Source organism: Colias croceus, chromosome 2 (genome assembly GCF_905220415.1).
Source record: "Colias croceus chromosome 2, ilColCroc2.1".
Taxonomy (NCBI): domain Eukaryota; kingdom Metazoa; phylum Arthropoda; class Insecta; order Lepidoptera; family Pieridae; genus Colias; species Colias croceus.
The window spans coordinates 7885688-7910435 of record NC_059538.1 but is presented as its reverse complement, the minus strand read 5'-3'; the positions used below and the strand labels follow the sequence as shown (position 1 = coordinate 7910435).

At 32.7% G+C, this 24748-nt stretch overlaps 3 protein-coding genes across 3 annotated transcripts in view; 2 read left to right on the top strand and 1 right to left on the bottom strand.

Annotated features, from left to right (window-relative positions):
• LOC123700962 (EF-hand domain-containing protein 1-like) overlaps positions 1-14568 on the top strand; it is a 37699-nt gene extending 23131 nt beyond the window's left edge. Inside the window, exons 7-16 of the mRNA XM_045648353.1 lie at positions 349-436; positions 1313-1463; positions 2800-2869; positions 2964-3080; positions 3977-4199; positions 4908-5068; positions 5922-6130; positions 10204-10405; positions 11702-11854; positions 14292-14568. Coding sequence (XP_045504309.1) covers positions 349-436; positions 1313-1463; positions 2800-2869; positions 2964-3080; positions 3977-4199; positions 4908-5068; positions 5922-6130; positions 10204-10405; positions 11702-11854; positions 14292-14549 — 1632 coding nt within the window. The 3' untranslated portion in view covers positions 14550-14568. The remainder of the gene's footprint in view (positions 1-348; positions 437-1312; positions 1464-2799; positions 2870-2963; positions 3081-3976; positions 4200-4907; positions 5069-5921; positions 6131-10203; positions 10406-11701; positions 11855-14291) is intronic.
• A 1411-nt stretch (positions 14569-15979) lies between these two features.
• LOC123704414 (probable Golgi SNAP receptor complex member 2) lies at positions 15980-23528 on the bottom strand. Its single transcript, XM_045652805.1, has 4 exons — positions 23187-23528; positions 23003-23108; positions 22654-22834; positions 15980-16304 (listed from the first exon to the last, which is right to left on the bottom strand). The coding sequence occupies exons 1-4, from the start codon at positions 23315-23317 to the stop codon at positions 16096-16098; spliced, it is 627 nt and encodes a 208-aa protein (XP_045508761.1). The 5' UTR covers positions 23318-23528; the 3' UTR covers positions 15980-16095.
• Positions 17263-24748, top strand: part of LOC123704375 (multiple C2 and transmembrane domain-containing protein-like) — a 48599-nt gene continuing 41113 nt past the window's right edge. Inside the window, exon 1 of the mRNA XM_045652741.1 lies at positions 17263-17598. Within this exon, the coding sequence (XP_045508697.1) occupies positions 17594-17598 (5 nt within the window). The 5' untranslated portion in view covers positions 17263-17593. The remainder of the gene's footprint in view (positions 17599-24748) is intronic.

Here is a 24748-nt window from a genome sequence, read left to right as displayed (position 1 = left end):
CGAATACGACCTGTCGAATGAAACAAATGGTATCTACCTGAAAATATATAGTGGCCTTTCAGACCACTAGTTTTACAAAACTTCCGTACGATAGATGTTGTCCAGGAAAACGATTTGAAACGTGGCGCTTCAATAAAACGTAATAAATATCTGTTTTTAAACGACACACGGATTTAATGGGAAAATAAATCTAAGATATTTGTCAAAATATGTATTTCCACTTACCGCGTCATTTAGCGAATTTATAATTATGATTCTTACTTCTTCAGAAAATAAATTATATAGTTACCTATGTTTTATTTACCTTTGATAAAATAAATCTAATTACTCTTAATTTTAATTAATCAGGAGCTTCACGATAAAGCAGGCGGGAAGGATCCATTTCCTTTGTTATTGAAGAAAAGGAAAATACCTAAAAAGTGGAAGGAGAGACCAGGTAGCCGTATCGTATGAAACATACTATATTTTAAAATATTAATTATTACTTTTAAATCAAAAACAATACAATATTTAAACTAATAAATAGTTTTGATTAATTACTGAAAAAAAAATACTGAAAAACTTAAATTCATTTAAAATTAATATCCCGTATATTCATTTTAGTTATAACATAAACAAGAAGATAAGTATAAGTACATATGTCCTGAAAACTTCGCAACCGTGTACATACGACAACAGGCTCTTATGTTTTCGAAAATCGATTAATTTTAATCAAAACATCACTCTTATAAGCAACATAAATTACACACTTATATATTATTAACGGCAGCATTATCTGATGTTGAAACCTTTGTGACAATCTTATCTTTATTTTCTTTGCCACAGCTTTCAGTCTCGTCGTAAAATATTAAAAGCTCAGCGAATCAAATTTTCACAGTCGAATCTTTCTTAACAGTGGTCTTTTAATAAACATCATAATGTAATAACCAAACATTTTAATTAGTGGGATTAAATGTTAAAACGAATTAAATAATATTTTTATGTAGTGTAAAATCTATTTTATGCACATTGATTAAATATATATTTGTGATGAAAGGTAGGTACGTTAAAGGGGGTCACTTTAACGTACCTATCATCACAAATACACACATACGGTCACAGGAAGGATTTGTAGATTTTGCTTGGCTACAGAGCGTGTTAAAAACGACTATTATAATATCACTTCACTTCATCTCTACATCTGTATGTATAGAACATAAGCCAAACACAACCTAAATAAATCGGACTAGCAAATGAAACCATTATTAATATAATGGTATCACGTAATCGTGATATTACGTAACTATAAAGAAAAAGTATCCTTCGATTGCAGTGAACTTTCCATCGATATGTATGGAAGTGACAGACGAAGAGGTGACAGAGTATTACGCGCCAAAGGACTTGATCGTCGGCGAGACGGTGTTCATTCTGGGTCGACGCTTCCTGATCTTCGACTGCGATAATTTCACCAGACACTATTATAAGTGGGTTTTTGATTCGTGCCTTTATCGATTTTAGCTTACCTACTTCTTTGAGATGCTCGAGAAAATAAATTACTTCGAGCATGAAATTTAAGGTTTAGGTTAGAAAGAAGTAGAGAGATTTTAAATATTTAGATTAGAAATATATCTGTATTAACTATAAATATGAATATAAATTAGCTTTGTTGCAAAGTCATCTATTGCACAGTTTGAAAATCCATAACGAAACCTGAAAATTATTTTGTTATCAGTATCTAAGTACGTAACGTAGGTACCTACCGAATGAACAAGGAAGAAAAGAAAAAATAGAAATAAAAATCTCACGATATTATAATTTCATATAATTATTTGTGTTTGTGTACGTATAAAACATTTATACATACACATACATAAAATAAATAATATACTTTAGAAACTGTCAAGACGTTGTGTATGAGTTATGATGCTAAAAGTCACCACAGTGAAGGACTTCTTTTCGTCTCAAAGCGGATATCTCAATAAATTCTTGTGAATATTTAAATGCAGTGTAGATATTTATTAAAATATTTTTAAATATTATATGTTTAAGATTAAAGTTAAATGTTAGTATCTTTGTTTTAATCAAAGGTTACATTTACCTATTAATAAAGGTTCTCAATGTCGGATCACTCTCCATACTATTTAAATGTTTAAATACTTAATACTCCCAAATTAAACTGTATCTTTGATCCTACACTTAAATCAAGATAACGGCTTTATTAAGCTTGTCATGTTAGCAAAGCCTTGGAGAGACACAACACGACATGTAGACAATTTACAATGTCCTTACCGACACAGTAAGTATATTGTTATAGAAGATAAATTAAATTCTTATACATATAATCTGACATTTTTCGAAAAATACATGATAAAAATACATGTACGATTGGTTGTACATACCAATCGTTAGAGAAGTGATAAAAACTGACTTCCTATTTTGTGGTCTAATTTGACACATTCGATTCAAGGTTTTCATCTTTGAATACACACTAAATAATGGAACTATTTATTCTCCATGTAATTTCAATCAAAATCAAGTGACACGATTACTTGTTTGCCTTCCTCTATCATAACGCAGAATGTGAGCTTGTTTCGGAATGTATTTATAAAGTTTAAGCTCAGTAAGCAAGCGTAGAATTTACGTAATCGCCTTATTTGGCAAAGATGGCAGCTGGTTCGATCCAATACATCAAACGTTCTTCATAATATATTTTGACGTTAAGATATGGCCGCAGATTATTTGAAAAAAAAAACTGTTTTTGCTCTTATAAGTACTAAATATATTGTATATAATATGATAATGAAAATGATGTTTCTTTAGGACAATGTTGTACATTGAACAGCCGCCGAAAATCCAAGTATTTCATGAGACGAAAAAAGAATTTCCAAAGGTAAGTAAATTGTTGTTAATATATTTACAATTATTTTGCTTGATTGTGTTATTTCACATTGCTATTGGGAATTAATCGCTTTTCTATGGAATAGAGTATACCACCACATATTGGTATTGGCGCCCCAGAGGATACACTGCAATCTTGTTTTGGACTGATCCCAAAACCGCCGCACAAGGATGTCATCAAATACAACCTCAATGCAAATAAGGTACTTATTAAAATTATTTTTATTAGAACAAAATTATTGCTACTTATGTTTTTCAGACACCACAAAACCCAAGAAGATTTTAGTTTCATTTTCATACAGAATTAGGTACGTTTTAAGTATACAAAGTAATACAACCAAAACAACATTTTTATCACAAGCAGTAGCTGATTTTATAAGTGACCTTAGGGAAAAGTTCTGTATTAGGGTATCAGGTGACCTATTTTCCCCTTCCAATAAACAAAACATTGTGTCAAGCAAATATAAAAGTTTGCAATCATTAAGAATAACAAATGGCTTTTCTCAAGCACGTTTCTCTGCGGACCGTAGTATTGATCGATACAAGGAGGTAACCTTTATTCCTATTGCAGCTACTATATAATACAAGTATTTGAATGCCCCGTCTGTAAGTTCTCGACTCAATTAAACTTGGGACAGAGAGCTGCCTGTGCGAAGCACAGGAATCAGCTAAGTGGAATCTTGCTCGTGATTTCGTGAATTTGCAGCATTGTTGTCTGATATATAAAGTTATCATACGTGTAGATATTATTATAGTAGATTTTATTTAAAGAAATTGCCCGTGTGACTTATAAAGAAAAATCTATAGGTATACCACTATTAACAATATTCATAACGGTAGTATGAATTGCTTTAGCACCATATTTTTACAGCGGCTCTACAAATTTTAAATAAAATACGGCCTGTTAAATATGCCTTTTCAAGAGACATTAAGAGCTTAAAATGCATGAAATATTTTTATGTTTTCATATTTTATAGTTATGTCATAAAATAGGTATTGCCAAGTCTGTCGATAATGTTAATATTATAGTCGCTCTGGTGACTATTTTATCAGATAGTAAAAGAGATTGATTAACAAGAACGCTAATAGGTTTGTACAGTACCTACGTTATCTGTGTGAACTGGACTGGATCCACCCCGAGGACAAAGGCCGACAGTTCGTTATAGGGTACAGCCTCGCCGACGGCACCATCAAAATAAGTGAAATTCCCCGACGAAATTCCGGAATACGAGAGGGAAAATTCTTGAAACCTATGCGTTTACAAACGCCCGACTCCGATCCTAACTTTCCAACATATTATACTCCGGACAAGTTTTTCATAGGTGCGTACATTTTTCATTTAATTAATTTTGTGCTTTATTGTTATTATAAAATATTAAAGTACTTGAGTAAATATGTACTTTGGCAGATTTGTTTTAATATGAAAAAATTCAACCTGGGTTTATATTCTCGTTCTCGAGGTAGATTACAGTCCGAGTATTTTTTCCCATATTTAGCTGTAGCGACAACTCGCTCTGAATCGCGTATCCTCCACATAGACTTATAATTTTCACTGTCTTTTTTATTATATAACATTACATTAAACGAAATGGTTATAAAATGTATCATTTGAAGTCAAACCAAAAACAATTTGCTTGCTTCGTCATATTTGGTCGAAGTGCGGTCGGTGCGGGCTATGAACGCTAATGGATAATCTCATTAGCATAATGCATGCATTATAATGGGAATTAAAGGTTGATACAGGTTATTTTATGGTACACCGCGTCTATAAATGATTCATAATAGATATTAATGAAATGCATTTGCAGCAAACATATTATGATTTGTTTTAACAACAGGTAATGTCAAACATTTGTAGTTATTTTCCTTGTCCCATATGGAAAATGCATAGCTCTTGCTACTAACCAAGTACCTACTGCCGCCAAACAAAAATAGAATTCCAACAGAATTACTCTATTATTAGAACACGTCAAGCTATTATCATAATGTCCCACGAAGCTCACGCAATATTATTTATCCATACCCTCCAGGAGCCATAATTCCGGTATTCAAGCATCGTTTCAAGATAATTGGCTGCGATCTGTTCGTGTATCGGTACATGAGCGCAAACCCGGACAAATTCCCGCAGGAGGTGATAGATAACGTGCGCAACTATCACATGCGGGAGGGCAACCTGAAGGATGAGCTGCAGGTCAGATACGTCTTCATTACACCGGTCACTTACGTGATTCGTTGTTCTGCTTGTATTTTTCGCTCGTTAGTTGTGCTGTTTGATTTTAACAACTAATGGAAGGACTAGGTAAGATGGCGATAGTAAAAATTGTATTATTATATGAATAATAAACTATATATAGTCAGTATTGAGTGCAATAACTTACAAAAGATACTTCCTGTCTTTCTGACGTGCAAATGTTACGATAATGAAATTGAACAAGTACCTACAAATTTAATAGAGGTATAAAATATCAAGGCTGATGCTCTATATATCAACTTAGATTCTTCTTTATTACATAGAATGTATCAACATAGTACATAATGCCATCCTTTTTAAATAAGTTAAGCCTTACGCTTACCATAACTTCTGATAAGGGTGCATAATATTATCTTTAATCGAGTACTTCCAAAGGCGGAGATTATCCGGTTTTCTAAGACTAACACGCTGTGTGTTTAAGCAATCCGTAATTTCCATTGTGTTTGTTTACTTCCCTATACATAGGAGAAAGTTGTAATAAAAAGTGGATTTTGTTATAATAAAAACAAACAATAAAAACAGCGGTAAACTGCAAATTCAAACAAAGACATGACATTTTTTTCATAAATTAAGATTTGTAATGTTCCAATGAGATATTTATCTCATTATCTTTGTCTGTTAGTTAATAATTTCTATACAGTCATGCTTCTAAAAGAAGTCTAGTGTGAACAATTAATTGAGTTTGAGTTTGTTCATTTTCCAATATTTAAACTGTATAGCTAACAGCTCCTATCACCCTTCACACAAAGCTTATAGCTCTAACAAGCATAGATCACATAAAGCTATCTAACAGGAAGCGATCCGCGACGAACAAGCAGCGGAGACCCGCGCTCAGCTGGCCAAGATCGGTCAGGCTGCAGTAGCTGAACCGAACGCGATGGAGCGATGCCTCGCCGCGCTGGACGTGGTAGAGGGCAGCGCGGCGCCACCCGCCCCGCCTACACCACCGGATACTACAGATCGCATCTCGTATGAAGACTCGCTGAGGGTTGCTAGACTCAGGTAAGCTATGGAAGCAGGAATGGGTTATGGGAACATGGAAGTGCTATCCTAGGATATAGCTTTAGCTATTAGAAAGGCTATAGTTCGCTCAGGCCGCGGTAGCTTAAGGACTGTACTGAGCAATAATTATTATAAGTATATTGATTTCAGGAATAGGAATTAAGAGGCCAGGTAATGTAACAAGTGCTTTCAGAAAGGGTTAATTTAGAAGGGCTAGACTAAGGTCAGAACGTCTATTGCAATCAGAAGCGGGAAATTTTGAATCGTTTTATGATTCGCTGACAATATCTAGACTAAGGTAATAAAAAGTAAAAACATATATATCTCAAACGGAAATTAAAAAATCCTACTATCCTGTAACTGATGTACATAATATAGAGGGCTATAACTATCCGAAATGTAAAGAGTTTGCTTTCCATGGGATTCAAATCTAGATTTAATCACATCGGACATCGCATTTGATAGAGTATGGTGTTTCTCTTTATTAGGTTTGAACTTTACAGATGGCAATGCGGGTTGCTAACTAGTTCTTCTAGACGTGAACCTATTTTCCCGTTATCCATTTAATGCGGAGATAGACCAAGTTAAAATATAGGCATCAGAGAATATTCCATTGATGATGTCTATAGGCATAAAACGTTAAATCTTGCTGCAAAAAGGTGCCAGCAACTTTTGCTAGTTCAAGCTATTCAAGTCATTTTCCTCTTCCAAATTACTTTTTTAATTGTGTGTATTGATATCATCTATCTATATACATATAATAAATCTGTAGAAGGGTCAATTCTGTACATTGAAAATATTGAAACAATAAATAGCAGGTAGTGTTACTGCATCGATACCAAACCAAAATATGTGATTAAAAAATTTTTGTCTGTCTGTCTGTCTATCTGTCTGTATATGAAGACATCACGTGAAAACTACCGGTTCGATTTCGATGAAACTTGGTATAATTATACCTTATTATCCTGGGCGTAAAATAGGATACGTAGGTACTTTTTATCCTGGAAAAATACGTAGAAAAAAAAATAATCTTAATTTTTCAGTTTTATCCATAGACGTTGTTCTGTAGAACCGCGAACACACGTTGCGTATTATTATAGGCCTAGCCGTATTTGGGTCCAATAGATATTTATAAGATGTCATTGTCAGAGGTACTCAAAATGGAGAAATAAATCATCCACGCGAATACCGACATCCGCGCGGACGGAGTCGCGGGCGGAAGCTAGTTTAAAATAGATACCTTTGTTTGCTAGAATCAAATTACTATATGTGTCTAATAGTTAAAATTATATCCAATTTACATTACGATCTTGACCTCCTTGCAAGCCTAGACAAGGTTGACAAGATTTTATCACTAAGCTTCTATGTAATTTTATTACAACTTAAATTAATAATCTCTTGGTTAAATACTATCCCATCGATTTTATATAGGTACCTATTATGCTAAATAATAAAGTTCTAACTGAAAAATTCGTAGTTATTAGAGAAAATTTTTATAATTTATTTCGATTTTTGTATAAATTATACATTAGACCATCTATTATTCTTTATTATCATAAAATGAGTTACATTTTAGTTGTCCTTCAGTACTAGTTTAGAATATAGATATGTATCTGTCGTGGTCATATCGTAGATTTGATCATTTCATGATATGAGTGGCCATTTCACGAAATGGTCGCATATCGTGAAATGGCCAACATAGTTTGATCAGATCGTTAAATCGTCAACGTTTCACGATTTGGTCATCCACATTTGGCCAGATCGTATAAAATATAAAGAGTCCATAAAATATTAAAAAAATCAGAATAATTATATTCTAAAAACTTGTTTAATGTCATTTAAGTTAGTGCCGCGGCAGCGGCCGGCGAATGCCAGAAGCGAATCGTTTTTGCAATAGAAAACAGTTAGGTTAGGTTAGGTTACACTTTGATAAACAACGCACGAGCCGAGCGAGCAAAGCGAGCGTGCCGCGGCAGCGGCCGGCGAGTGCCAGAAGCGGATCGCTTTTTAAAAAACAAACAATTATAATAATATAAGTAGTAGTAGTTTCTTAAATTATTTTATTTAAGTCGCATTTTTTCTTAAATACATATAAGATATCCACATTTTCCATAATAACTACTTACTCACCTCTTCGTCGTAAATTCTTTGCTATGACTTTCTTCATAATATTGTTATTAAACGAATTATGAAGTTTTTAACTGCGAATAATTTAATTTTCGCCAGCGGCCGCCATCTTATCACATAAACACAGAGCTTGCAGCGCCTCTACCAACGATTAATGTAACTATTTTACGATATGATCAAATAATTTTGATCATTTCATGAAAAAACCGTGCGTTAATTGGCCATATCGTGAAACGATTTCTTATCATTGATCTGCCCAAACCACATCATGATGTGGCCAAACTAAATTGGCCATTTCACGATATGCGACCATTTCGTGAAATGGCCACTCATAACATGAAATGATCAAATCTACGATATGACCATATGCTTTTTATATAAGTAAGTGGGTACGATTATAACGATTTAAAATCAAAAATCATAAATTAGTTAAACCAAGCAAAAAAACGCCGATACATTCCGCTGTAAATTTCCTGCATGAGAAAAACAAGAATGCGAGTTTTTCTCACTTTTTTTAATACAACCGGTTGCGGTGTGGCGTCAACGTTGCGAACATAGCTTTATGCAATGTCTTTTGACGATAAAAGCCTTCATAATATAACGATACTACTTATAATAGTAGGGGAGCCCAGGATGCTAAATGTGGATTTACTCGAGCGTCACGGGAACCTATTAGAATTGGTAGATTAGACCATAGCGAGAAAAAAAGGTCCTATAATGTTTTCACTTTTAGCGGTGGGGAAGGGTTTTTTGATTTTTTTTTAATTTAAAAAAGAAAAAAAATGGCTTGGAAATACTCAAGCGCGTTAGATATTGATATTTTGCATGCTCCAGGACGTCACTGAAAAAAAGTATACGTTAATCTGACGATTAAAGCGGCGATTTAATCGCTATGAAGAAAGGGTAAAAAATTAAAGTAATATTATTCGAGCGCGTCAGATTAATATCTGGGGGGGTTAATTACAATATAAGAAGTCCCCATTTCGCTAATCTGACGATTCGAGCTCAACCTTAGGGAATTATGGATTATTCAAATTTTCCAGCGGGGCCCCTGAGCGCACCCACCAACCATAACTGCTCATATTGACTAGAGGTACTAATGAATAGCTAAGGTACCGTCCCTAATAGTAATCTGACGCGGTCGAGTAAATCCCAAAATCCCCTCTTGGGCTCCCCTACTATAATATTCGGGACCAAAATTTAACTCGATACTGTTTTACGAAAATATCAATGCACGTGCAGATTTATGAATATTAAACATGTATTAAATATTATCATATTTTACTGAGTTAATTCAGTACAAATTATTTTTCAAAACAGAAAAATATATAATTTTAACAATCGCAAAAACCATAATTGTCTTTTTTCTGATTTTTAATACTTCCGTTAATATGAAAAATAACAATAGATAATATTATCTACCTGTACGGTCTATTTGAATATTCACACATAAATTACATCTACAAAATATAATTATTATCCTCTTTTTATAATAACGCTGATTCTCAAATTATACTAAGATTCCACTTAAAAAAATATCATTTTGCAGACACATACCTAATTAAGAATTTAGCAACGTGTTCCATAAACGATTCTTCACTTCGTAAATTAAAGAAAAAAAGACGGGTTGCACTCCGGGAGTGCCGGCAGAAGTGAAAACTTGATTATTATTACCGTTCAGCATGTTTGATATTTTGGAATGGTATCCGTCTTACGCATGGAATATAAGGGCTAAAAAAAAAACATCCGTCTTACGCTTTTTCGATCAGGATTTTATACCCAACGCCGCTAAAGAAGTTTTCACTTCAAAAAATATGCAGCATATTTTTAACAGTTTTTTTAAGGTACAGTAATGTCCTTATGGATAGAAACCATAAGGGGCAATACTCAATAGGACAGAACAACATCTGCTGGGGCAGTTAGTTTATAATTAATTTTATTAACAGTAACCCAACATGCGAGAACATACAGCCACTGAAAGGCATCCTAAAGTCTGGTGCCGCTCGCGAGGACCACCAGAAGGTGGTGTGTTTCAGCGGTGCGGCGCCGGACGAACATCGAGAGAAGCCGCCCAGACCATCTTACCCGCCCGGCCAACAACCACACTTCAATGAGGAAGAGGACTATTGCGAGAGATACAGAGATGCTGTAAGTTCTCTATCGTTCATAACGATATTATAGTAGTATCGTTCGTAGTATCTATATACTATTAATATTATAAAGCTGAAGAATTTGTTTGTTTGTTGAACGCGCTTATCTCGGGAACTACTGGTCCTATTTGAAAAATTATTTATATCATCTCGCTAAGACCAACAGGAGCGGAGCACAGCGGGTAAAACAGCGGAAGACAGCTAGTCATTTAAAACGACACTATATAGTCAAGTAGTATCTTTCGTAGTTAAACAATGTTAGTTTACGAACTAGATGTTGAATTAGATGTTACCTATGCAAATATAGCCTTTATACCCCTCTAGAATGTAAGTCGAGATATAAAAATTGCTCTATTGTGACCTGATAGAAAGACAAGCAAACAGTAAGGATGTACTTTCTTCTTGGAAACGTAGCAATTCAAAACAAATATTAAACAAGTTGAAATTTGTGGGATACGTGCGGGCGTGCTCTGTTTATCTGTAACTAGAAATGGCTGCTATGTGATTCATATGATTATGAATTGGATATAAAAAATGTACCTACTACTTACTCGTAAATTAATTTACATATACTGAGATAAGCACGGTCAAACAAACAGAAAAACAAACTCTTCAGCTTTATAATATTATCTTATATGAATAGATTTGCATGGGTCGATTCTTTTGATAACCAGTGTATCTACCTACCTACCTATATTTTTACCTACCTACTCCTATATTTTTAGGATTGTCTCACGGATTTTTTTGTTTTTCTATTGCAAAATAATAATTTATTAAATTAATAGTCGTAGGTTCATAGTGCGAAACGTGTAAAAATTAATACTAAGAACTTCTTTGAGGAATATTTTATGAATAATTCAAGTTTTTGGTTAGGTAGGTAACTAGTTTAGGTTGTGATTTTTTGTATAATTCTGTCACACAGAGCGTTAAGTTTCGCGATAAAATTAAACCAGTATTAAATTTGCATAATTATTTAGATTCATCATCATCAGATTATTAAGTATGATATTTTTTATAAGGATTAAGGGGGACGAGGGGAAATGTGTGTTGATACTTATGTCTATGCCAAATTGACCAAACATTGCAAAGTTGATGTTCGCAACTACGTTAATAGCGCCTCTATTTTTTGTCAACTGTAATATTAGGTAGGTATGGAGTCTGGCAAAAGGCTATATACACTAGTTATATACAGTATACAGTACATACAGTAGTTATATACAGTAGTTAGGTACTTGCGTTTAACTATCTAGCAATCTCTAAAACATATGATAATATATTGTTTACTTTTAACCAGGATGCTCATGAGCGTGCTGAGCGACGTGAGCGCAATGAGTGTCCGTACGAGATCATACCGAGCGAACAGGCGCAGCGGGCCACTGGGGAGGAGGTGGTCCCTAAACCACATCTACCCGGCTATCTGGGAACTTATGATGTTGATTGCAAGGAGGTAATACTGCTTTTTTATTGACATGATATAGAAATGACCATACGAGCAATGATATTTTATGTATAGATACGTTATATACTCACAATATATCCAAAAAAAATGCTTCATATGCAGTGTCAGGCACACACAAATACAAGTTTCATTTTACATAATTTATTACATTGACAGACTGTATAAGAGAGATGGCTATAATAAAATGATATAAACAAAAAAGACAAAGATAGTTTGTCACTTCCGCGCAGGTGTAAGCAAAAGTCATAAGAATTCACCAATTAAATATAAATAAACAAATAGTTGCCATGGCAATTGGCATAGACTAACGACACAGAAGGTTCAATGTTATAGATGTTTCGTTTCCTGCACACGTAAACAAATGTGACAATTTCATTTACTATTTAATTATTATTATGAAGTTTTATTAAAATGAAAAAAACTTTTTTGGAGATATAACTGTATTAAGCATTTATTACTAGCTGTGGTGTTCGTTTTCGGTCATCATCATTTCACCCGATAAACACCAACTGCTGAGCATAGTCCTCCTTATAGAACTCCATACGGACCGATCTTACGCTATTCGTTTCAAGGCAGTTCCCGGAACCCGTACAAGGTCATCACTCCAACTTGTAGGATATAATAATAGTGGTGCCTAGATGAAAAAAAGTATGAAATAAAAGAAAGGATGAAGTATAAGCCTTTTTTATCTAAAACACAAATAAAATTTATGTTCAATAGCTATTTACAGAAAAGCAAATAGCATTTTTCGTCAGTAGCGATAATCTTTTCTTTTATGTATACGTATATTCAACATCATTTTTGCAAACAAACATTTTTGCCATCACGATTTCATTGTATATAATAAATAGATATATTTGTTAATTACATGCACTGTGTGGATTTAAATATAAAAATTATCAAGTATTTACCCAAATCGAAATTAATAAAATAACCGTTCTATTTTCAATAATCGTATCTACATGATAATCTTTGAACACAGTGTGCGCTAGCTTTGTCACACTAGTGATTGAAGCAATGTTTTATCCCTTTCATTATTTCAATACAAGTGTCAAGCAAGTGTCATTCATTAATAATTGCAAATTGTTATTTTTGCTCTAAAATTATAATATTTTAATACATTTACCTGTGATATGATATCCCTCTATCTTTCTTTATTTTACTATCGTAATTTGTGCACTTTCTGAACACACAAGAAGGCATTATTGATAATTTTAACGTTTATATCAGCATGTGCGTTCGCTGTCACAAGTCACAATCTGACTGATTCCACTGGTCCCAATTAGGACCAATTCACGGTTTACGTTTTGGTGCGTTGGTAACGTATCTACCTCTTGTTTCTATATATAATATCATTGCATATGAGATAGAATTACATTCACTATCTAAAATCTTTAGCTTCAGAGTTCAAACTTACAGAAGTCGTGCCTAAATATTTTGGTGTGGGTCAAGTACAGAGACCAGAGTCGAGCCGTAAAGCTCACGACATGACAATTATTGTAAATTGATTTATGTAGGTACTGGAAGTAGGTACTAGGAATGTGGGTTTAAAAGTATAAAGGCAGACCAGTTGAAGACTTGTCTCATACAGGTTACAAAATGAATAAATCATTTGCGACAGATACTTACATTGTACTTAAGAACTGCTTTGTCTTTCCGCAAATGTCGAGCTAAAGAGCCACTTGACCGTTTTATGAAAATGAGAAAATCACATAGGTATTTCGGCCAACTTCTGTAAAGAGAATGGAACTACATATACTTACTTAAAACTAAGGAAGTATATCTATCATATTTAATAGTACATTAATAATAGCCACATTAAATATCTGTTGCGACACGAAACACTTCAACATTGATTTATAAGACTAATTAAAAAGTTGCATCATCTGCATTTGTGTACAATAATTATAGAACCCCTGTTTTCCCATTTGTGACGCGTTATATCACTGGACTCACCAGTGTATTTATTAATTAGCTTGCATCTGTCCACTAGAGCTGGATTATTTGGGACATGTGTCCAACGTATGAGCGCAGTAACTATCGTGCAATTAAATTGTCGGAATCACCAAATTGAATTTGCCGGTAAATATGCATGAACTGAAAGAGATATTGCACGTGGGTACACTGCAATTTGCCTTTTAGCTGAATTGAATGCAATGAGGAATGCTTTTATTTGATTCCTGTTTCGAAATTGATATTGCGAGTGGAAATGGAATGCGTTTACAACTGTGTTTCAATAGACTTTTTGAACCAGTTAATTCAAATATTTCGTGAAAATTTTATTAGGGCATCATATTTTAGAACTATAGGAATTATGATATGATATGTATAATTAATTTGAGAGATATTTTGTAATTTGTTATTAAGGAAATACACAAATTTTACCACAGCACCTCTCTTATTAAGTTGCTTACTATCTCCCCAGGTACCCAACTTCATGCGGCTCGCTCCCGATTCGTACGAAGCCGTAAAGAAATACAGGCGCGATGTGCCTGAAATATCGCCAGCCGCGCTCCGAGTAGCGGACTACCCTCGCGAGCCGCATCCTGACGTGGACACTTGCGTGAACCCTCCACCTGAAGCCACGGGACCATGCGTCAGGAAGAAGGAAGATGTAGCCTTCGCGTGCCCACACGTTACTCCGAAGATGCCTTGCTGCGATCCAGATGGACGCGAGAAATGATTTGATATTTTTATATGAAATAAATGATTGAGAGATTGTTGTGTTTTATTTTACTGAAATCTGATGATGTGTAAAGTAGGTAAATATTTAAGGTGCAATAAACTATTATAAAGTTTTCAAAAAAACAAGAATTCAGTTAAAAATAAAATATTTCGATTGCAAAATCAGCAAATCACTATCGAACCATCTCGTAATAATGGTAACTAGTACCTAGGTTTATTGTACTATCTATGCATTAGCTTTCCGCTCGCGGCTTTGCCCGCAGAGTCTAAAACCTAACTAATCTATTGACTATTTCTATCATAAATTACCATGCTTTCCATCTCAGATAGTGGGTATAGTGTATATTCATTTGTATATTGTTATAAACGCTGTGAGGAGTTTGTATAAAATAAATAATATGCATCGAAGTTGCAACAAAGAAATCGCACGCAGGCATCTGTATCTTTGTATGCGTTTCGTGTCCACGAATAGGATTATCAGCTGTTCATAGCTATGAAACGCTAAGCTTAGCGTTTTATTTACATATTATCTAAGCGGCCTTGTTTGTTTTACGTAGGTATTCTCACTATCCAATTAAAGATTTACATGCTACAATCGAGGATAATCCAGACCTACGGTTTAAATGAAACAAAGAAAATTAATGAAGTAAAGAGGACGTAAATAACACAGATATAAACGCATCGATTATTTATAACAAAAATGATATGTGTCCGTCTGCTATGGCCATTGACCTCATAATTATTTATTATATAGTAGGACTTTCACCGGTAAAATAATAATTTGATTATTAATAATTGCTGCTTTAATTTTGCACTAGCTTATATATACCTAGGTACCTATAAATTAATTAATTTCATATAAATTAATAGTCCATGACATTCAACGGCGTAGCCAGTGGATCAAAAACATAACGTTATTGTTTCGCAGCTATTTACAAAGATTTTACCGGCCGCTTGTGTAATACCGGATAGCATACAAAAATAGAGGCAATATTCAATATTATGCACTTCTAAATAACATCGTCCGTTTGATTTTCGCATCATAATTCATAATGCTAATTTTATACAACTACATACATAATATTATAATTTAAAATATTTTAGTAGTTAGATTTTATAAATCAGCATATTACCATAACATAAACTGAAGGTACCTAGTTAATACTTTTCAATTTTATTGTAAAACCTTGGCCTTTAAGTTGCTACTCGATAGCATTAAAGTAACTGGGAATAATGTATTTTTAATTAAGTCTAGTAAGTATATAACAATCAATGCAATTTATTAACTATAAATTGTGTAATTGCGTCAACACATCAAATGTCGAGCGCACAGAGGAATCACATTAGAATAATTACCATTTAACTATTAAACAATAGGTTTATTTTTAAAATTAAATTATGATGATCTCACAAAGAAAACAAGTAACGGTAGGTATAATCTATTTAATTATAATTCCTTTTATACACATAAACAATACAACGTAGCAACGATAAATATTCTTAAAAAATAAATGTCTTACAAGCGAATAGGTACAATATATTATCTATGTTAGATATATAATAACGAGGACAATCACAGATAACGTTACAAACATTCCACCATAAAGCACGTATTTGTCTTGAGAGACCCTCCTCTCTATAAGGGAGATTGTTGCATTGGATAGCCCTAATGTGTTAGCCAAGTCTATAAGCCTGCGGTGGGCACCCTTTAATGTCTCGCGGTTGTAGCGAAGCGTCTCCAGAATATTTGATCCTGAAAAAAAATAACTGTTAAACATATTTCACTCCTTTAATGTTCGTTAAGGTGGCATTTGTTTTTTATTGTATATTGCAGAATAACGAATTGGATAATGCAGGGGTTCCCAATCTTTATCAGATCGCGACGTAGTTTCATGTTAAGTTTTTTTGTCACGGCGCGGCGCCCTACCCACCCAGCATAGATATTTGAAAAGGAAAAAAGGTACTCGCAAATATAAGCAGATCGACTCACGATGTTTAAACATACAGACGTATAATATTATGACTTATGTGAAAAGTTCCTCATCATAGCTTGTTTAGAAACTTCTGATTATGTTCTGTTTTACTTAGGTATATCTTAATTTTTATTAACAAATGATTTACCAAAATATTTAATACATATTACATACATAGAGAGTTAAGGTATGTGCATCTATCCAAGGACTAGGTATATAACTATTTTTCGGACTGCCATTACTCAAAAGTCAGAAATAAGTAATAATACATAAAGGTAATTAACAACAAAATACCAATAATTCTGTTGTGCATAATACCTATATGATAGGAATATAATAAAAAGCGCTATTGTTTAACTCTAGGTCTAGGTTATACAATAGGTACGTTACCATAATTTTCAATCGATGGAATAATAATAATTATTGGTTTATAATCAATAGATTGTATAAAATATATTATATCAATAATATTGTTAGTTACGAGTAAGAGTAAAACTAAAATCATTCAAACCTGAAAGAAAACAACGTCATATCAAATAATTTCTAAAACTTTGTTGACGTGTTTATTCAAATTCAAACATTCATATTTATATATTTAATTAATATCACCTAAACACAGTTATAAATAATTAACATAACAGGTTTCGACAAATACCTATATCGACATCTATTGTCAAGGTTAAATAGTTTACCTTCATTGCAGAGTTGTTTAAAAATACAAAATATTACGAAGGTAGATATCGCCGAGTCATATTCCTAAATCTCGGTGCTGACTGCTGACGATAATTTGAGAGCATCGTGCAGTTCCCATGAACAGAAATCTCAAAGGCTTGCAATCATTTAATTACCTCGAACGTGATAATAATTAACTACTTGTATCGTAGATGTTGTTTAGAATAGTGTGGAACAAACTTTGCGCGACTTTGATCGGACTCGTTTTTATTGAAACCATATAATAAATAGAATGGCTTGGTTCTATCGATAGATATTTTTCGTAGTGAATCTTCTATACGCAAAATAGTTCAGTGATAAAAAATAAAGGTGTACCGGACGCGAATGACAATTCAAAATGTGGTGAGTAATTATTTGTTACCTATTGAAATACACGAAGACGTCAAATTGCGTTCATAAATCGACACTTCCACCTTCCTTTGATTTAACACAATACGGCCGAGGCAAAACTATTATGTTGAAACTATTATAATTACACTTGATATACACCAACGAAATATTGTCTTCACTATCCTATGGACACACACCAACTGAACTTGTTCCAATAGTAATTAAGATTATACGGGAAACCACTGAAGTGTACTGTCGTCGAGTTTTGAACGCATCAGTTGTGTTCATTATATGTTTGCATGAGCCACGTACTCAGCCAACAATTAAATAATTAAATATTCCCTCTGTTAAAATATGGACATTACTTACATAATCACGTGTTTCTAACTTCTAACGTTTTTATTATTCATTCTTTTTCTGTCGGCATACTGATGTTTACAAATCAGTACCTATTAAATAAAATAATACAGTTGGTACTTGGTACCTAGGTACCTAATTGTTACTGACGAATTGTCATTAAAATCAAGCCTGTAGCTGGTTCGCGCATACTATACCTAACTCCTTCAATTTATAGTACGATCTTTTAAAATAATTTTATTATTACTTCCTATTGATATTATATTGTAGGCAAAGAGATATAAATCTTAAATTGTGGATAATAATTGTTGCAAATACCAATATGCAATTAAAAAGTATCTTTAAAGTTTTCATCGCTCAAAAACATAGATAGGTCACGACATTTTTTTTTAGATAAAATTATTAATTTACTTTATAAGTATTTCTGCACAAAAAAAATAAAAAAATATTTAAGAAAAACACGTTTTTGCCAAATATAAAATTTCGTAAAGAAAAAATTTTGTAGATTATGATTTTTTTTGAACGTATGTGCCTAATTTATATTTTTTTTTTTATTTATTATACAGTTAATGTTTAATTACAGATTAATTTTTTTGCTTTACATTTAATAAAATAACGCATTAAATTGTAAGCAGCGTAGGTTGCCTGGCATAGATCTCGTCGGCGATAAGGCCGCCCTCTGTACATTGTTAAATAAGTTATTGTTTTAAATTGTGCTATATGGTATTGCTTAAACCTACAATAAATAATTTTTCATTCGTTCATTCATGTTACGGATCACATTTTGTCGACAGATTACCATGTCGCTAGTTTTTAATCTGGTGATTTTAATGTAAATAATTTTACGGTGACATATTACCTACTTATGGCGCCAATTACAGGTAAATAATTATTCACTGTGTTCCGCCAATAAACACAAATGTATCGTGGTATTTGTTGAACGTGAAACAAGCATACTGATTAACGCCAATATTTAATACGTATACTTATATCACGAAATGTGGTGATTATTGAATATAATATACAAGGTGAAAGGTAAGACGTTTGACAAATTTAGACAATAGCTTCTACTCATGAAACTGAAAAACTTTTGTTCTACAACTCTGCTGAATTCGTAAAAAAAAATTGGACTTTGTAAGGAAACTTCGCTAATCAGCTGACAGATTTCCATTCGTAGAAAAATTTTTTCTACGAATTCAGCAAAGTTGTAGAACAAAAGTTGTTCAGTTTCATGAGTAGAAGCTCCTGTCTAAATTTGTCAAATATCTTACCTTTCACCTTGTATAAGCTGGTCAACTTTTTGAACATTGGATGCGGGACTTTTGTACAAAATTGCCGTTTCTATGTGCAGATTTTTCCGACGTCCTCAGATCTAGGCGCTATCTATCTTATATCGTCCTCCAAACTTATTGTTTCTTGTCCAAGCGCTCTTTCCCCTTGCTTAATACGCGCAACAGAGATAGCAATGATACTCAACCGAAAGCGTACGAAAATAAAAAGAGCGTGTGTGCCGAGCGTATGTGTCAGAAGTGAAACTTCTTTGGCAAGATTCAAAGCTACCAAAATCGTCGCCTTACTACATCGCATTAAAATTTTACTCCCAACGCGCCTAAAGAAGTATCACTTCAATAAAACTTTCACACTTTTCAATTGTGACATGCGGGACGCATCCCACGTTTTGCGGGATTATTTTTCTGAATATCTTATCGTTTTGGTGCCATCAATAAAAGCAGACATCTATCAAGTATCAATAGAAACTAAACATATGAATCACGATAAATACTTTACGTTTAAAAGGCGCCTCAGTCCTTATTTATCACGTTCATTCATAGATTCATTTTTTATTTGAAATATCAGTTACTTGTGTGTTTTTTTACGGAGCAAGTTTTTATGTCACAAGCATATAATTACATACGCGTAGTAATAGTATTTACTATGCGTATCAAATAGTAGTCTATTTGCTACGGAAACGTTTATGGTCTAACAGTTGGAATGTAGAAGATGGAATACCTATGCAAACATTCTATAACTCATCTGCCAAAATGCAATTTTAGAATAATACATACTCATCTGCAATTTGCTTAGAAATTTTGCATAGCATGGCAGAGGGTCCTTTTTTTAATTATTTGCTTATAGTATTAATAGCAATGTTAATCGAAAAAACATTTAAAAAAAAGGATTTAACAAATAGGAAACCGCACTAAAACTTCAGAACACATAATTTGACGCCAAATTTGAATTTAATTATTTTTTAATACACTCACAATTAACACCATTAAAGTCATCTCACCTCCTTATAAGCAAATATACATTTTAGTTATTCATGAGCAAACTATTCTTTCTATACAAAAAAAGAAAGAATAGAAACACATACATTGATAATATATTCATAATGAGAAAGTATTTAGGTATGTAAGGTAATAAGCTTAAGTTACTTTCACAAAAATATATTTTACACATTTTAATTAACTAACCTGTGGCTTGACCCACATACTCAAAAGAAAAACCCGCATAGTTCCCGCTCACAGGGAATTTTCGGGAAATAACTATGGTGTATGTCTTCTAAATCGCCTCAGTGGTTTAGGTGTAAATGAGGAACAGACAGACAGAGGTACTTTCAGATTTTTTATTTATAATATATAAGGAATAATTTCAGTTTCATTTTGTTTCATACACTGAAACAAAAAGAAATTGAAATTTTTAGGCATTTAGAGGCAGCAACAGAATTTTTTATAATTCTCCATTGATTTGCTTATATTTACTTCAATTGAAACTAGATGGCGCTATATTAAAAAAATTGGTTGTATTGTAAAATTATATGAGAAATTAGTATTGAATAAATTGTTGTGTGGTTTATTTTAAACTAGGTTTCCGTCCGCGGCTTCGCCCGCGCAGTCAAAGAAAAACGCGTTCCCGTTCCCGTGGGATTTCCGGGATTGCGTCATTTTCCCAAGATAAAAAGTAGCCTATGTCCTTTCTCGGGTATCAAAATATCTCTATACCAAATTTCATGCAAATTGGTTCAGTAGTTAAGGCGTGATTGAGTAACAGACAGACAGACAGACAGAGTTACTTTCGCATTTATAATATTAGTATGGATATAAAAGCCCAATAAGAAGCATTGTAAGGCCGCCCTCGCACTGAAATGTTGCATAAAATCATTCAAATTATAGATAACAAGCTGTGCCCCACAGTTTTACCCAACAAGTATTGTTACAATAAGACCAATAGGAGTGGAGCAATAGCTCCACTCTTATTGGTCTTGTTGTAATAATATAAAGCCAATAGCCTTACTCGATAAAAGGGAGGCCTATCTAACAACAAATTGGATCAGTATTTGCTGATATTAGTGCCTTCAAACAAACAAACAAACTCTTCAGCTTTGTAATATTAGTATAGATGCAACATTTTTACAATGCAAAGAAAATGTACATATTTCTCTCTCTACAGATTTCCTGTGTTTTTTCAATTCCATCAAATAATGACAATTTATCACTTGTTAATTTATGACAATGTTTGAACTTTGGAACAATATTGGAGTGCTTCTTTTTTAATAGTTTTAAATAAAATAATATGATTTATGTGTAAAATGGTTGAGTCGGCAGGTATTAGTCAGTTCTTTAAAGAAACGAATCTTCAATGGCGGCGCTTATCATTCCCTCTCGCTCACACACGGCCGTACGGTATGCAAAAAAAAAGGGAAAAATAAAATCACTAAAATGTATTTGATTTTCCCTATATTAGTTTTTATCATAAATTTACAATGACAAGTATGCATTTTCGAAAGTAAATAATGTTTTATTGGAATTTGACAAAATATGTTCTTTGGGAAAAGTTGTTCAGTTTTATGGGCTTATTACAAGTATTATGGGGATTTTATTACATTCTGTATACGTAAATATGATAATTCGTATAAATACACAAATACAATAACAAAAAAGTTTGTCAACAAACAATTTGAAATAATTAATAAAATAATTATCAATTTACGTTATTTTTATTTTCTTTTTTGCTGATCCTACCATCTGTCAAAGTCAGCTTTGGCCGCCATTGAAGATTCGTTTCTTTATTGAACTGACTAATAGTTTTAAATTTGACAAACCCATGGCAAAAGTTTTTCTTAAGCTCATGTAACTAGCTACGCCTACAACACTGGCAAGTATCATCAATATCCGCTTTGGAATTGGATGCAGATTCAATTAAGACTTAAATCTGCTTCCAATGCTCAAGCGAGACTGAACAGTCATATTGTATCAACTTCTAGCTGTCCCGGCGAACTTTGTACCTGAATGTTGTGTTACCTTTTAGCTGAACTAATTTAGGCTTTGAGGAACGTAATACAATGATACAAAATAAATATTTATATGGATTGATATGTAATAGTATTTTAATTTATTACTTCAAACACGTCTCAGAGAAAAATGATTGAATATAGTATGATTATGTACATAGAACTTATATGAGAAGTTATGAAACTAGTACAGTAATATATGTATAATGAGCGCGTGATCAATAGTTGTCCAACTTTTTAATCAAAAGCAAACCAATACAGACAGCATTTTGACTTTATTATCATTCAACTATCGAGTTGACAGTAAGTGCCCGTTCATTTATCGCTATATACTTAACAACAAAATAGTTGAACTAAAAGTTGCATGTATGCACTAGCCCTGAAACTGAAATTTTTAATTCAAACATGAAATAACAAACCTGTATGTAACATTTCATCAACATTCCTATGTGAGTTCTGCAATGATGAATTTTCCTGTGCCATATAATCCACAGTGATAGCCATGTGATCATTCCCAAAACGTCTGCTTAGCAACTGGTCCCTTTCTGTCCTTTCTTGTTCCCGCCTTCGTCTTTTATTTTGAGCATTTATTAGTGACGCCTGTAATTGCACAACAAATGATGATATTAATATAATAAATGATTGCACAATGAATGTGATTTGATGTAGAAGTTCTGTTAGAAGTTCTAGAACATTTTTAAAGTTTTGCAATCACTTTAAACTTTAATATTAATAAAATTATCACAATTAACTGTATTCATTGACTACCTGTATATGTTTATTGTCATATTTAAGTTGGTCCACCCTCATCTTTGCCATAGGTCTTTGATTGATAGGTGTTTTAAACACCATGATATCTAGTTTCTCACAATTCCTGAAAGTTAAAAAATGCGCGTATTAATCAATTTCCATCATAACATAGGAAAAATTTAAGATTATAGGTATTTCTTACCCATTAATCTGGTTTATCCTTAATTGAATATCATTTTCAATTTTTTCTGGATTAGTATCATTATCAAGTTTATGAAATAAATCAGTAGTTTCTTGTATTAATTGACTGGTCTGATGATAAAGTACCTCCATGGCAAGAGCTTCATAAAATAGTTAATTATTTTATTTATCCTTGACGAATAAGTTTTAGTCTTTGTTGCAGCCGACACTAAGTCCCTGGAATGTAAATGTTACGCTTCAAAAGGTTTTCTTATAAATAATTATTATTGATAATTATTGTTTGGACAAAATTTTAAAATATGTTTCTATTTCAAAGTGGAAACATCAAATATTTGAGTAATAATTTTAACTGTCAACTTAAACGTCATTTCGACGTGGCTATTCTGTATCGTCCAGACACGATGATCTGATACAAAGATTTCTAAATATTTTATTTAAACCCTCGTCTGTCGGAACACAGATCTGTGCCAAAAATTTTGTACCCGTAGTCTGTCGGGGCACAGATCTGTGCCAAATCACCGCCGGTCAGAAATTGGCTCATTGTAACGCAAATATAGTTCAAATCTGCATAAACGACTATTTAGTTGATAGCTTATGAATTACTGAATATTTAAAGTCCATCCAATAATAATTTGACCGATAAATATTCGAAATATAACAGTAATTATGTCATACTTTAGTCGAGTAACTTTTAACTTTTAAAGTTTTACAAAATGTAAAATTTTGCGGAAAGTTGAAAAACGGTAATTGTTTATTGGTCTTTTTATTATTATTGACTATATAACCTAATGTTTATGTGCCGAAATAATGAAAATTACCAACAATTATACCATAAATAATGGTTTCAAATATGTATCTATCACTTAACTGTACGTTGCTTAGTTTTTGACCCCTGGTAAATCATATTTTTTTTTACATATTGTATTTGTTCTTTACATCACTTTACGAGAAATTTTATGAAGATTTTAATGATATAATTCAAAATTTGATACTGTGTTCCATTTTAGAGATATTTCGTTTTCAAATCAAAACCGACAATAATTTCCCCGTAAAATCCGCATACAGGATGTTCACAAATTCAACGTCACTATTTTTTAAATTTCGTCTGCAATTAAATTTTTCATTTTCATACAAAATAAAATGTAAATGATAATATGTTTTGTTTACATTGAAAGGTATCGTTTTTGTGGTATTTATAAGTGTTCTCAGGTTAAAAACGATATACATAATCAACTACAAAAATTATAGTCCGTAACCTGCTTACGAAAAAATTCCAGAGACACATTTTCTTTCTTTCTTTTAGTTTTAGTATATTATGGTTAAAAGTGTATATATGCTGGAAAAATAGTAAAAAAACCTACAAACAACAATGAACAAGGGAACAATGGTTTTCACTATGACCTATATATAGGACAAAGTGATACTATGTAATTTGTGTAGGACAAACTCAAAAAGAAATTTAACACTTTAATTGTACAACATATTCTTACCTTCATACAAATACAACATATTATTATTTATTGGGGAACCTTAAGTTTCAGAAAAAATAAAAAGCCGGCAAAA

Coding starts and splice junctions, on each gene's coding strand:
- LOC123704414 (XM_045652805.1), bottom strand. CDS start 23,317: ATGGAGGTACTTTATCATCAGACCAGTCAATTAATACAAGAAACTACT. Junction 23,109..23,186: donor AGGATAAACCAGATTAATGG/GTAAGAAATACC, acceptor TTTAACTTTCAG/GAATTGTGAGAAACTAGATA. Junction 22,835..23,002: donor ATGACAATAAACATATACAG/GTAGTCAATGAA, acceptor GTGCAATTACAG/GCGTCACTAATAAATGCTCA.